This window comes from Colius striatus, chromosome 3, assembly GCF_028858725.1.
Source record: "Colius striatus isolate bColStr4 chromosome 3, bColStr4.1.hap1, whole genome shotgun sequence".
NCBI classification, from domain to species: Eukaryota; Metazoa; Chordata; class Aves; order Coliiformes; family Coliidae; genus Colius; species Colius striatus.
The window spans coordinates 74791876-74807311 of record NC_084761.1 but is presented as its reverse complement, the minus strand read 5'-3'; the positions used below and the strand labels follow the sequence as shown (position 1 = coordinate 74807311).

Here is a 15436-nt window from a genome sequence, read left to right as displayed (position 1 = left end):
GCCATTTCATTGACTAGTAATGCTCTTAACTGAATAATGCTGCTCTTGTTGTTGTGTTTAAATGTGAGTCTCAAATTCCAGTGCATATCTGTGTGTTTTAGTGAGGTCAGTAGAAACTGAAGGATGAAACTTGGGCCTGGGAGATTTAGAAGAGTTTCTTAAAAGATTAATAACCTGATAACATACTCATTTATATATGGTGAACACAAATACAAAGGTTTTAATGTGTTTGTATAGTTAAATAGTCTCTTCCCTACTTACCTATCCCATGATGATAATTTTCTGTTCTAATGAGCATAGTTGAGATATTGATCTGCATATTGGCAGGAGGCTTTATCAGTTTGCAAAATAATGTCCTTAAATGTTTGTTTGTGTGTTCAACGAAATTATTTCTCCACAGTATATGCTTGATGCTGAATTTTGTTGCAGCTGTGGATTTTCATGTTTAGATTAGTAAATACCCGTTACGTCAGTTTTTTAGCAAAACAGCTACTGTTTGCTGGGAGAATTGAAGTAGGGATGTGATTTTGTAGAAGGAATACTGTGTATGCTGATCTGATCTGACTTTTGTTACGCAGTTTCACTGACCGTACCCAGTATTTATCTTCCAGGCTAGTATTCTGTCTCAAAATTTTATTCTTAATTATAAAATATTTCAATGGGCAGTATTAGATACCTGAGAACAAAATTACTTGAAAGCTGTTCTGCATAAATCCCTTGAGCAGTAATTGTCAAGTGAATGTATTGTGGTTCTGTACATGGCTATGAAAAGGTCTTGGCTGTTGTGGTTTTGACAGTCAAGATGAAAATTAATAGTAATTTATTTTTTATAGTGGCTGTACTGGAGGATTCACACTTCTGTTTTAGTTGAGATGCAGAAATCATTGTTATAAGAGATAATACAACATTAACAGTTACATAAGCAACAGCCAGCTTGTACTGATCATCTTCCTGGGCATCTCAGACTGCTGGGTTTTTGTTCAGGGTGTTTGAGGAGCACCGAGCCTCTTTAAAGCTTTGAGGAAAACACAGAGAATATATTAACATTGTTTGTGGCAGGCTGTCTTTCCCCACCCTGCACTATGTCAAAGCTATCCCATTATTCTTCTTTTTTCTGTCTTTAGTGGGTGCCCAGTCTTGTATTTCTCCTGTAAATAGTGACTATACAACAGACTTCTACTCAAGGGCTTTATTCATTTGATCCCCCCTTCCAGATTCCATAAGCCTTTGGTACAAGTTCCCTGAACCTTTTTTTCTTGGAGTAACAAGGTTAGTTATTTCACAAATGAAGTAAATAGAGTAGATTATTTTTAAAACCAAAATTTGTTGCCTGTAGCCATTTTGCTTTGTTGCCAGAGGGGAGCAGCTATCTTTCTTGTTGCAGCACTTCCTCTTTTTCTGCTGGGTTACCTCTCAGAGTAACCACAGAGACTGTTTCCAGAGACGAATGTATGGAACATAAGTAAAAACTTCCTAAATGGAAAATTACTTAGCCTTTAAAAATGAAGAAGAAAAAGAAACACTGGCAGTGTTTCATAATCCTCTTAGGACTCTTTCAGCTCCTCAAAAGGTAAGCAATTTCTTACCCCAGGCAAGCTGGGCACAGCTGGCTTGCCGTGGTTTTTAATAGGATCACTCTGTTCCCCCAAACGAGGGGTGTTCTTTTTTTGTAATGGAAATGCCCCAAGATGATAAAGCCTAGGGGAATAAAATATATATCAGCTTGCTTTGTTCTGATTCACTCCAGGTTTCCCTTGTTGTTTAGCAAATGCAGCATCAGGAGAAAGCCTAGGTTTTGGGCAGGATCTCTGGAGTTTGAAGCTCTCAGAGGGATAGTGCTTCCTTGTAGTGAGCTCTATGCAGGTCTCTGGTAGATGTTCCTGGTCTTTCCTCCTGTTTTGTTGGTGTCAAACTTGCAAGCCTGTATAGAGACAGAATTTTGGGATGGAGATGGGAGTTGAGGGTTATTGTAAACTTCAGGAGAAAACGGGAGCCAGTCATATCACAGGACAAAGGCAGTGTAATGCCATGGGATGTGGGAAGCTCTACCTGCAAAACTCATGACAGAGGCAGCCTACTTTTTATTGCTGACTGTTCAGACTTCTGTGGGAATAGCTATACCCACTTTGAGTGCTGTATTCCAAAGAAGATGGGAATAACAGGAAAAATCCAGAGTAAAGCAACAAGAGTTATGAACCTGAGCAGATAGGACCTATAAGAGTGGGAAGCCATTTTAGCATGCAGAATATCAGGCATGCTGTGAAGCATTGAAACAGACTTTTCCAAGAAACTTTTGAGGTGCCAGTTAAGAACAGATTAGACAGAAGTCTGTCAGGAATGATACAAAACCTTGCCTTTGGCAAGGAAGAGAGGAAAAAAAACCCAAAGCCCAATGCAAACCCAAAAACCCAAGCATAAAAGCTAGCTGGAGTTACTAAGGGGGATTGCTTGAACTCCAAGAGATGTGCATAAAGCCACAACTAGAAATAAACTTCAAATGTAAGAAGAGTTGGAAATACTTTTTTCATTTCAGAATTCTGTTCTGGACAAATAACCCTGTGAGGAGCAGTAGGAAATGCAGAAGCCATCCATCTTTCCACTGCAAGTTTGTTTTAAGGAAACAACAACTTTTTTTTAGTTACAGCACGTTTTTCTCTAGCTTGTGGCCATGTCCTGTGGGGTACGTTCCTCCAGAATGGATGATGATTGTGTTTGCTCTTCTGTGATGCGGAATGAGTCCTGCCTTTCTAGCATCTGCAAATGTATTTCAGGGCAGTTATCTCTATTCACTTTATTCTCACAAAGGAAGGTAATGGGAAGGAAGAAGAGTTTTTTAAAGTATCTGGGGAAAATGAGAATTTGTGATTAGCCATCCCTCCCCAGTTTCTTTGGGGAATCTAAATTTGTGACTGAAAAATGAAGACTAAATTCTACATAGAAAATAATGAGATCTTTTTACTCTCTTTTGTCAGGAAAGCTAATTGATATCCTAAAGGCAGATGATGTTACATGAGTGTGTAATAGTTACATCAAGTATGTCAGGTTTTCTTTACCACTAGTCACAAACTTTAATTTCCTTTTTTTTTTAAATACAAGCAGCAGCTGAAGCTGTAACAGGTTTTCCTTTTTGATTTAAGGATACTTTTCTAAACATTTGTGTCCAAGGAAGACTTCATCTTATTATGTGTGAGATGTTAAAGCCGTTTTGAGACACGAGACTTAAAAATGAGTTGAAAACTATGTTTTTAAACCCTTTTACATATGTGTCTAAACTAGTCCTGTCTATGCAGAACAGCTTTGGTTTGGTGAAAGTCACTACAGTGTCTGTTACAGCTGACAGATATTTCACCTTAAGTCTTTTTTGAAATGGGGTAATAAAATTACTGGACTGGGAAAAAAGGCTTCAGGTTTTGTAGTGCATGTGGTGGCTGTGGTAATTCCTGCAATTCCCTGCGTCAAAGTAAAGATGGTTACATCTTTTTGAGCATTGTAAGCCCTGAAAAACTTAGTTGTGACACACCTGAATGCTGGAATAATAACATGTTGCATTACTTTAATACTGGCAGGTACCACGGTGAATTATGTCATCGGTGCATCCAGTGAGTAGATTAACTTAAAGATCATATGAACCATCAAAGATCACAAAGAACAGGAAATTATAGGTAGATGTAAAGCAAAAGTATTTCTTGTGTTCTAACACTGAGGTTTTTGTGTGTGTGATTTCGGCGTGATAAAAACAAGATATTTTGTATGCTTGAGTTTGCTACCTTAGCTGGGCTCTTGTCCTGCAGCTGAGGGTATGTTTCAGTTACTAGATGTTCTTTATCTGATTAAATATAATCTTACTAGTTAATCTCCAGCTGCTTCTGTAATTTAAAGAAGCATTCTTTGGCTTGGAAGAACCATTCAGCTTGGAACCTGAAATACCTAAATTTAACTAGAAGATAATCTGAAATTCTGGGGGGGGGAAATAGATTTGGAAAAGAAGATTTATGTATTATGAAGGTTCCGTGGTTTGTCAGAATTCAGATCAAAAAGCATGAGGGTTTTTTTAAGATTTAAGTCTTTAAAGTTCAGCTGAAGGGACTTCAAGCTGATGTGGCAGTTGGAATGAAACAATATGTGCTAATTAAAATCTCTGTCTCTTGGGATGTTTCTCACTTGCATTTTGATGTAGAACACTGCACTGTGAAAGCTCAGTGATGATTTTCAAGCTTAAAAGTAAGTTTCTAGGAAAAATCTAGAATTAGAAACAATTAGGGAAGATGCCATATTTGGATGGTTAGTGAGACAGCAGCAAAGCTGTAAATGTAAGCATCTAGGAATATGATATTTAGGTGTCACAAGGTACCACTGACACTGCACCAGCATCTCTTCTCTGTTCATCAGTGTACTTTGCAGGAGTTCCTCAGTACAGTGCCTCGCTACTGGAAAATACATAAACTTAGGAATTCTGAAACTGACAGTAGACTTGCAAACTGTTTCCTTTTGTATCTAGAGCATCAGATCAGACTCTTCCCCACCTGCTCTAAGAGACTCTGCATTTACTTGCAGTCTTCCATAAAGAAGAAACTGTTTTCTGTTGACTGAAAATTGAACAGTTTGTCTGGAAGAAACTGGACGCCTGTATTTCACAACTTTCGGGTCTCATGTGTGATAACCATTTTGCTCAAATCTGAGACGTCAGATTTTTCTCCACTTACCTCTCTACTAGTACTTAAGCAGAGTAAGCAGTTTTGTACACTGGCCTGTGCCTTCACCGCAACAACTACGAGTCTGCTTAAGTCTTCAGCTGAAATACTGAACTTTCACAGATTCTGGGAGGTTCTTATTTGGTTTCCAGTGTGTGCCAACTGAAGTGGTAGATCAGAGATGGTATTCATGATCAAAGTCTAATGGAATTGTGTATCTGAAATCTTACAGCTTTCCAGATTTACAGTGTTGTACTTGCACTTTTCTGACAGTTTATTGACTCTTACGATCATACTTAGTTTTCCCTTACTAAATTATTTAAGTCTCTCATTCTAAACATGCTTTGAGATCAAGATAAAGGATGAGATCTTGGAACATTAGAAGTTCCAACTCGGGAGCTCTGCTACCTTCAACAGGGGCGAAGGAGTGACTTTACAGCACTACCGTGACTACAGAATGGTTTCGGATTGCTTCTGTCAGTCATGTCAGGTTGAAGTGAGAGGAAGCTGAGATTATACTGTCAATAGCCAAACCTTTTTATTATTATTATAGTAGATGGTCTCTAAAGGTCCCTTCCAACCCCTGTCATTCTATGATTCACTGTGTAGATTCTCAAATTGTATTGGAAACAAGGTCATGTTATAACTAAGGCAATGCAAAAGATAGCTGATGTATAAAATTCGTTATGTGTTACAAGGATTTGAAATCTAGGCCGCTGTTTGTGTTTGTGCTCTTTCACTATGCAGAGTGCCAGCAGGGGGAGCACACATGGGCTACTAGTTCTGTACCTAGACCCTATGCAAGGTGCTCTTACTGGTAGTAAGGAAGGACACCAACTTCAAATTGCCTTTTTTTCCAAATGAAGTTAATTCTCTTTAGTGGTCATGGTCAAATGTGTAGGTCAAGGACTAGACTTTCCAGAAGCTGAAGAAATCATTGTTAATAAGCAAAGTCCACACTGAAAATCCTATTTAAACACCTCTGTGGAATGGTATTGTAACGTCCATAAGCTGCAGCGCTTTAAAATGATGATTCCTAGTACCTGTACAGAGTGTAAGTCTGTCTTCTGCGATACTAGTGCAGCAGCCAAGGTGAGTACAGGCTTGGGATTTGGTTTAAGCCATTTTCAAATTTTTAATTTTAGGGCAGCAGCAATGACTCTAAGAACAGTGTTGTTATCACTGCAAGCGTTGTTGGCAGCTGCAGAACCAGATGATCCACAAGATGCAGTAGTGGCAAACCAGGTAAGGTACTTGGTTGACTGCGAATTTGTAACAGTTCTGTAAGCTTTGCTAACTCAGATTAGGTCCCAAACCTTGGGGGGAGGTAAAGATTGAAAGAATTTATTGGAAAATTGTCTTATGCTGAGTGTGAGTTGCTGTGGTGTTTTGATGATGTTCCTTGGATTTGGCTTGTTACATAGCTTGTTGTCCAGATTAATGTGAACATTGTTGAGCATTGTGTTACAAATAGTGACTTTAGGTGAATCACTGTTGCATCTTTGTCCTGAGAAGCAACTTATCTGAATGAAGCATCCTACGTACTTTCCCCTTACAACACCTTGGGATAACTATTCTAGTCACTGGTCGGTATGGGTAGAGTTCTATAATCGGTGAGGCTCGCTGCTTTTCAGACAGTACCAATAACTTACAAAAAGTAATAATAGTAAAATGTCAGTTGGTTCTTATGCTGATGTGGTTCTGTTTAAAGTGTTGGTGAAGGATAGGAACAGTCATAACTTAAGTCTGACAACTTTGTAAACAAAGTCCCGATTATGTGTGTGGTGTTTTCCATTTTTACTCGGGGAGGGGTGGGGTGGGGAGAGAAGGCCTGGCTTCCTCACAGACCGCTAGTAAGGGTGTGTTTCAGTAGCAAAAGAACAAAGTAAGTAGAAAGTTCTTCCAATATCAATATCTCCTGTAAGCCAGGACTCTCCAGGATAGAATGACACGTCTTCCCTCTAAAAATCTGTGTAGGATGTAGCCACACAGTTTATCAGACCTGTCAGGGTTTGGAGGGGAACGTGGAGATCAGATGTTGCCCATTGCACCCCTGGGTGTGGGGAGAGCAATTTGCTGCTATGCTCAGTAGTAAGTACAGAAGGCTTGCTTGGGGCATCCCACAGTGCTGTGAGCCTGCTCTGAACAGACACCCTCAAACAGTTCTGTAAGACAGAACTGCTCTGTGCTGCCCTTGCTGTCACACTCTCTCTTTATTGTACAAACCCACCACTTTCTCCTTTTTTACAAAGAACGGTGTTTCCTGTTCTGGCCCCAATGATAGAGTTTTCTGAGGGAATCACAACGGTCCCACAGAAACACTTGAGCTGGTGACAGAGTTTTTTCTCAGGCAAAAAACTTCACGACACTTCCTAGATTCTGAAGAGTGACTTTCAGGCTGCCCCTCAGGTGCTTGTGGGGATGTATCCAGTGGAACTGTGGCATGGCTGATACAAGGAGGCTTCAGTTTCTCCTGTTCATGCAAATACCTATGTGAAAACTGTACCGGGGTTTCACTTTGAGTTACCAGCATGTGTGTGTAAGTAGAAAGTGATTGTAATGTGTTAGAGAGATGTGGCAGTAAATAACTCAGTTTCTTCATGTGTGTGTTTGGTGGTGGGGTCTTTCTTAGTGTGTTCAGGGGGTTTTTTCCCAAAACAGAAATTCTCGGGGAATTAAATTATCCCCCACACTCATTTTTCTTAATGTTAACTTACTAAACTGTGTGTTAGGCTGTCCAAGTAAAGGGCAGTGTCCTACAAGCTCTTGAGCTGGAACTCAGGGAGAACTCGGGGAGATCTACTTGAATATCAGTGTTATCTGGTGTCAAAACTACTTCAACTAGTTACTGTTTTTTTAACTACAGCAACATTAACTGCCTCAGATTCCTGATATAGAGACAGCAGTAGAAGGAGCCTTTAGGCTTTTCTCAGTTCAGTGAGAAGCTGACTATTTATGGATACCTAAGTAAAGGAATTTTATTTATAGAACATGGAAAGCTAGTTCTGAATAAAATGCAGCTATGACTAATCCTTTGCACTTGAGCTGGTGGCTTTCTAGGCTTGACAATGTTCTCAAAAATATTAAAAAAGCCAACAAAACCCAACCAACCCACCACAACTGGGGAAAGATCTCTTAAGAGCAGAAGAGTGTAGTACTTCAGGGTGTTACTGATGCTTAACTGGATCCTTCCTCTTTGCTTTGGTTGTAATGACTAGAAATTTATTACAGACCACTGTATTTATAACACAGTGAGTTATTTCTCCCATGTTTGTTTTAATGCCATTAATAATCAGGTAGTGAATGCACAGATAGCTTCATGTGGAGCAGAATTACTGGGAGGTGTACAAACGCCCCAAGGCACTGTAGTTGGTGTGTGTTGCTGTAGGAGAGGCAAAATGAGTAACAAGTATTGGTTTTGACAGTGCTTTATAGAGTTAACAACTGCTTTCATGCATGAATAAAATGCCTAGAATGATAATCAGCCATGACAATGCATCTAAAGATTTGAATAATGTATTTCCCAGTATCTTAGTTATTAGTGCTAAAACTTATTACGTATCTGAAGATGGGAATGCCCACTTTAAAAGAAGGTGTGATGAATAAGGGAGTCTTTTATAAAATGCAAACCAATTAAACATCGTACAATTGATACTACACGCAAAAGTTACTGAAGTAGGGAAGTCGTCTTGCCTTCCTGAGTACAGTTTATGACAGATGACCCACTTTCTTGGCTTTTGAGTTCTTGGCACAGGCTGAAAACTTTTTGTGGTAAGGTTCATTTTATTGTTTGTTAGAAAACTTGTTCGTAATTGGTGCAAAGTAACATTTACATACCTTGCATGATTGTGTTTTTTTTCTGGTAAGTAAGAGCTTGCATGAGAAGAGTTGCAGCTTCCTGGCTTTTTGCACATGCTTACCCATTTTTGAGTCCTCCTTCTGTCACATGCACTATTAATATCCTTATTCTCAGGAGGAAGCCTGGTAGTAAAACATCAGCCCTGGCTGAAAAACTGCAGACCTACTTGCAGTGTTGTAAAAATATGCCTGGCTTTAAGTGATTAGAGGAGTACGTTAGATGATTATGCAGTATGTACATTTGGGAGATGTTCACAGAGGGATAATTTGTGCTCTGCCACACTGAATGTAAATTTTCAGTAGCTGTGCTAAATATAGCTGCTTTACTTCTGAGAGCAGAACCTGGCTGTACACACTAAGAGCCTGTAGTGTGTCATTTAACCTGAAGGGCACACATGTTCAAGCAAAGGCTTGCACAGGTTTACGCCGGGTAGTCCTGGCCTCCAAGTTGCATTTTCAGAACGGCACTGTGGTCAGTGTGAAACGCCTTTGGAGACGCTGGGGGAGGAACGACAGACTGCAATCTGCCATATCATCTTGCTTTTTAGTTGGGTTGCTGAACTGATTTAACTTTCCCCTTCTCCCTCCTCTCTCTTTTGTGTAGTACAAACAAAATCCAGAAATGTTTAAACAGACAGCTCGACTTTGGGCACATGTGTATGCTGGAGCACCAGTTTCTAGTCCAGAATACACCAAAAAAATAGAAAACCTTTGTGCTATGGGCTTTGATAGGGTAAGTACATATAACTTCCATATTTTTCAGTGGGGGCAGGGCAAGTGTACGTGTATAGATCCAGGGAGCCATTACTGTACTGAAGTAGGCTCGCTACTTCCGTGACCTTCTGTAGGTCTGATCCTTCTGGTTTTCTACTTACTTTTAAGAATGAGAGTTGTAAAAGAGTGTGTTATTAGTAAATCTTGTGAACTACCCCTGCCTTTTTTCTGTTGAAACAGTTTTTCTTCCAGCCATCAGTTAGGATTTATCAAATGGTAAACTGACGTGTGTTCTGATTCACCTGTGAACTTTTCATTCCACTTCCTCGGAGCTGCGGGTTCGCACACTGAAAATGTGTTTGCTTTTCTTTTCTCATTGCAGAATGCAGTAATAGTGGCCTTGTCTTCAAAATCATGGGATGTAGAGACTGCAACAGAATTACTCCTGAGTAACTGAGCCATGTAGAGAGTTGCTTCAGTAGTCCAGCTTGCCCCTTCTGGAGGAGCATCACCATCTGTTATTTTTAGGATTCTATATAGATTCTCTTTTAAAACTGGCACTCTTGCCTGATGATGCTATCTAGGCACTATTGGAGACTGAAAGAACCGCTCTGTAAATAAAGCTAATTAAACGTCTGTGTAAATTTAAAAAGGGGAAATACTTTAATTTTTTTTCTTACTAAATATTGTAAAAATTCTTGGAGCTCAGCTGAAATAATGGGGGAAAAAAAACATGCCTACTTTAGTGTTTAGCAGTGTGACGAAGACTAGCAGGAACTTGCTTCGGGATATTTTGGTTTAGTAATTCAGAAAGCGACATTTTTGAGTGTTAGTCATCACGATTGTTGGTGCCACTCATCACAGCTATCTTACTGTTTTTTAACATGGATCCTACGTGCCTGTGGATTGACCTATATTTGCATGCTTGTACTTAATAGACATATTAGGTAGGGTCGCTGAAGAGAGCGCCGTGGAACCACTCGTGTGTTCTGGTACCTTCTTTCCCGAAAGACTCGCGGGACTCGCCGCGGGGCCCAGACGGGGACCTCTTCAGAGCCAGTTTCTTTCCAGCGCAGTGATTGGGAAACCCGATTCTCCTCTCCCTCACGTCGTGCAGCTGAAAATCCTCACTAGATTCCGTTTCATCACCTGTGGGTATCTGTGTGCCATGGACAGTAGTCTAGGCTCCCCTTTAGAAGATGCGTTTCGAATTACCGGTAATGGTTCTCATCCGTCGTGTTTCCTCCTGCACCATCTCGTAAGGAGTATGCCTCTAGAGCACAACAAGATGGAGCTGGTTGGCTTTCCTTTCTCTCTTTTTTTTTTATTTTGTCTTAGTAGATGTAAAATGTTCTTCAGTACATTCTGGATGATACAATTTCCTTGGGTTTGAAGAGGAGAAAGCTGATTCTCTGGCGTACTACGAATTAAACGAATTTTCCTTTGAGTACCTGATATGATGCAATCAGCTGTTTTTTGCAGTGCTTTTCTAGCTTTATTTTGGGCTTCAATTCGAGGAGTGCTTACCAGGTACTTTGAAATTCATCCTTGCTTGCGTTTTTCTCTAGTTGACACATGGAGGCTGTGTTGGTGTTTTTACTGTACATACTTCAAATGCACATAGAAGTAGAAGTGTGTTCTCAATTTAGCTTTCTTTTGGATTGATGTTTCTGATAAAAGAGAACTGAAATCTTACCTTGGCTTGTACATACAGTCAGTCTTTCTATTCGTATTAAAATGACATTTCATCCCGAGTGCAAAAGCTTGAGAATTATTAGTTTTGCAACTTCAAACACTAGTACATCTATTTAAAGAGAGCTGTAATGTCCTTGTGAGTATGATGCGAACTTTTGAGAATCTATCTGACAAGGAAGTTCAGAGAAATCCTGAGCCTAGGGAGCGGGGCCAGCGGGTGATGGAGTACTGCACAAGTCCCCTTTGCCACGACTGCTTTTGTTTCTCCTAAACTGTGGATTAATGGAGTGGGGAAATACATGTCTGGGGTTTTTCTGGAGGTATGAAGTACAAGCTGAAATAGTTTCATGCTTCATAGGCAGTCTGTTTATAAATCGTATTAAAGGAAATCAGGAGTATTATTGTGTCTGTTAAATATCTGGAGCATAGTGGTAGGGGAACAGAACCAGGAAACAGAGCTGTAGAGACCAAGCTAGTTCAGGGATGTTCCCTCTACTGCACTGTCTGATGTGTCCAAACTTCAAAATTTCGGGGCACAGGCAGTCAGTGCTTTGAACTCATATCAGTGCAATACTAAATGCATTTGCTCAGTCTTCATACTTACTGCTCTTTAAAGTGTAGTCAGTTTTCTTGAGTTAGTGTAAATCATTTTGCAGTGATGCCAAAGGAAATGAGTTGTTTTGTCTTTATATTTATTTTTTTAACAAGAAGCTGCTACTGTTGAGCTGGTTTTGCTTGGTGAAAACCAGAGACAGTAGGAAACTGCCACTTGTGTCAGTCTCAAGTTGCTGTCTTTTCTGTTATATGAGCAAAGAACTTCTTCATTACATCAACACCTTTGATTTTTTACCCTGGTGGTAATTCTAAATTGCTGTCTACTTTCCCATGTTCTTTGCTGCTATTTATCAAAAGGATGAACTTAGAAGTCATTTTTGGGGTCATAAAACTTCTGTTAAAGGCTTCTTGAACTTGTCCTTTTATGAGTCTCCTAAGAGCAGCAAGCAGGTCTTTCCAACAATGTGTGAAGGGGTAAAGGAAGCCAGGGCAGTGGGGAGAGAAAAGAACCATTTCCTTTCAAGTGAGCATGGTCTCCTGTAAAACAATGTCTTGTTACGTTTCATGTCTCATTAAGTTACCTCATTTTCTTCTCTACTGCAAAACGCTTGTCTTTCCCCTTCGGTCTAGATGTTGGATACTGGGTTTTGCTCTCCGTCCATGTACTTGGTAGCAAAGATATCTTGACGCTGGCTTAGATGCTGGCAGGAGAGGAGCTTCTCAAGAAGTGAGCTGAGAAGGAAACATTGAGCCACCATTAACTAAGGAGACATCTGTGGACTAAAGTCCCTCTGAGTTTTGATGTGCCAGTGCTTTATAAGGAATGTTTTTGTGTTCTTGGTAACTATCAGAGTTGAATATAGGGATGATGTTGTACAAAGTTAGTTTAAGTGCAGTTGGGGCTGAGCCCCAGTAGATTTGCTGTTAGAGTTCAGTGTCAGTGTGAGTTTGTACATGCCAGTGGCCATTCTGTTTCCCGTGGGCTGGGATATTGCTATGCCCGGGCTGCGCCTTCACTGTGGTCACAGCAACAACACAGAGCATAGGTACAGCTGGCTCCTAAGTACAGATAAATCCTGGGCTGTCGTCCTCTATTGTGTGAGATGATGGCTTGAAACAGTAATTTTGAAGTCCCATTTTTCTAAAGGAGGTTTTGGTAATGACACTCGTGATTGCCAGAGCACCGGTCAGATGGCACTGCTGAACGCTTTAATGTGCACCCAGCAACGTGGTTTATCCTCACTTGTTTTGATGGTGGGAAATGAGAAGCTCTGATCTTGTCCAGTTCCTCAGAGAGTAAAGTACAACTTGGCTCAAAGGTAGAGAAAGGCCCTTTCCTGTTGCCAAAAGCCTCTGTCTTCCCGCAAGCGCCAAAAACTCTGACTGTGTCCCACCCCCACGCACCAAACTCACGGCTTCCTCCTGTTGCTTCTGCGAACAGGCTGTGTTCTCAGCCTGACAAACTGCTACATTTCAGAGACAACATTGAGGAGCATCTCCTTCTGGAATGATGCAGCACTTGGTGCTATTCACTCAGTGTATCCCAAACTCGCAATTGTTTTGTAAAGAAGGTTACCACAGTGGGCACGGGGCCTTGCCTGGAGCTGCTTCGGCTGTATCTATCCGAGCAACAGCTACTGATGGGGTAGGAATATGTCTTGGGTTGGGTTTTTTTATTACCGTTGTATTTTCATGTTTTCTATTAGTATTGCAACACTGACATAGGGAATATAGGATCATTTTGTTGTGGTCTGACAGGAGGAGTTGAGTACTCAGAAGCTTACCTTGTGCTGCCAAACGTGTGTTACATGGCGTGGGTATCAGACACGTTTAAACTATGCAAACTGAAGCTGAACAGCTGTGAATCAGACCAGGCACTTGGGAGCATAGGGATTGCTTATGTATTTGGGGAAGGGAGAAAAATCCAAACAGTTTCAAGCAAGAGCTTTTGTTTACTGCATTGGTCCTTCACTGTGAAGGGGAAGCGTTCCAGTTCAGTGCCAGGGGAAACTAAACTGTGCACGTCCCTGGTTTCCTTCCTAAATGCCAACACAAGCTGGCGTGGCCTTGGAGGCTTGCCCAAAGCAGGACGTGGTAAATAACCTAGCAGTGACTGTTGTGCTTATTGTCTGCAGACAGGAGGAGGAGATGAGGTGTCCTCTTTTGTTGGTAGAGTTGATGAGAAGCATCTCACTAGTGTGACTGCTGGTTTGTGACCAGGTCGTTGGTGGGGCATAGTTTGGATGAGCACTTGGCTCACCAATAGATAACGCAGGCGGCTTTCCTCACACTGTCGCAGGGCTAAAGCCTGAGAGTGGAGATGCTCCTGAGGCACCTGACGCTGTTTCTGGGGAGGTGATAGGTGTGTCATTGCTACAGCCAGTGCTTTCTGGGCACAGCTCTACCCTGAGGCCATTGAAGGAGCAGTTGCTTCTTTCTTGACAGTTTTCTGAGCTCTTGCAGCCCATCGGTGCCTCCTGTGGCTTGCCTGTCTCAGTCAGAGTGCCAGGGCTGGCTGTCGGGCCAGCGCGCCCAGCCGTGGTTGTGGCCCCCGGCTGCCCTCACTGGCTGCAGCACTCAGTGTGTCATGACTTGCCTGCAGAGCTGTTCTGGCTGGACAAACTGATGCTGTGTGGTGCTGTGCTATCCTTTTGCTGCTACCTGCTGTGTAGGCATCAAAGTAGCCGGTTGCTTACAGTGCCGAGCTGTTGGTCACTGATGTAACCTCAGACTGGGGCTCAGCAGGCAGGGAGATGTGCTCTGCCATGCTCTGCTTGGCCCTCGGACCGTGAGTGGCAGTTGCTGATGCTGTCCTGTGGTATCTGAAGGAGGCTGCTGTCATACGAATGCTGATGGCAACTGCTGAAGAACTCTGCCTTGCACTTACCTTTTCCATCCTGAAGTCTGGCTTTCCTAATTTAAGAGAAAAAAGAATTAGCAGTAGCCACTGTTGCAGGAGGTTGGTTGCTGAGCACCAGGTGCTGTGCAGGAGGAGCAGGGGGGGGCTGGAACAGAGCATCAGGGGCTTTGGTCTTGAAGATAAAAACAACACAAATGCTTTTTGTATGCAAATGACTTTTTAAATAAATAAATACCCATTTTAAAAGATGTTGATTTTCCCTGGGAATGCTTAACAATAAATGCATGGTTCCCCAAAACCAGGTTTCATTTTATTTCTGGTCATTCGAGTTGTGCTGAGATTCCCGAGTGTACGTACTGCCTCCACGTCGGTAAGCAGAGAGGAAGGGATGATCAGCATGCGGTGAAAAGGTTTTTTGGAGAAGGAACTTGTGTAAATCCAAGCTGTGTAAGGAAGGGGTGTGTTACTTCAGCTCGGACTGCCTGATGTGACCGCCTCGGAACTGTGTGTACAGAGCCAGCACCTCTCTCCTTTCACAGGCTGCATCTGAAGAAACAAAGTAACTCACAGAGGAAGTTTTCTAGGGTTTTTCTGGCAACACTTGTGTTCATCTTAGACTTTTGTGCACTTTAAACTGTGTACTTTGTCCAAACTGCAGTAAGTGCTTACAGGGGAGGTGACAGCCTGTTGGGTAATGACTCTGCCCTGGCCCTCTTCTGGAAAAGAATCTGGCAGAGCTGACGATGATACATTTGCTTGCCACCAGGAGATACCTCTCAAATTTTGGCATTTGTGCATGTGTTGAGGACCACAGCCTGGAAGGCAACGTCTGCCCGGCTGGAGCTGCGGGCAGCCAACTGCCTGTGATGCTGCTTCTCATTCTGCTTCAGTGCTTGGTCCCACCTTCAGATGCAGGTTTGTCCCAGGGCAGGTTTTGCAGCTTTTGCAGGCAGGCTGTGCCACAGGTGCTACTGCTGCCTGGCTTTCTACTGTTAAAACAGAGGTGTAAGGGGGGGTGGGGTGGTTGGGTTGTTTGTTTACATTTACTCTCAGCAGGAGTTGT

The 15436-nt window shown here is 41.9% G+C and overlaps 1 protein-coding gene across 3 annotated transcripts in view; it reads left to right on the top strand.

Annotated features, from left to right (window-relative positions):
* The window catches only part of UBE2K (ubiquitin conjugating enzyme E2 K), a 44805-nt gene extending 30184 nt beyond the window's left edge, over positions 1-14621 (top strand). Inside the window, exons 1-4 of one of the 3 annotated variants that reach the window (XM_061992073.1) lie at positions 1454-1570; positions 5837-5936; positions 9154-9282; positions 9646-14621. In XM_061992073.1, coding sequence (XP_061848057.1) covers positions 1503-1570; positions 5837-5936; positions 9154-9282; positions 9646-9720 — 372 coding nt within the window. In that variant the 5' untranslated portion in view covers positions 1454-1502 and the 3' untranslated portion in view covers positions 9721-14621. Of the gene's footprint in view, positions 1-1453; positions 1571-5836; positions 5937-9153; positions 9283-9645 lie in introns of those variants that run through there. The other 2 variants (XM_061992071.1, XM_061992072.1) reach the window with 2 other exon arrangements.
* The last annotated feature ends 815 nt before the right edge of the window (positions 14622-15436 follow it).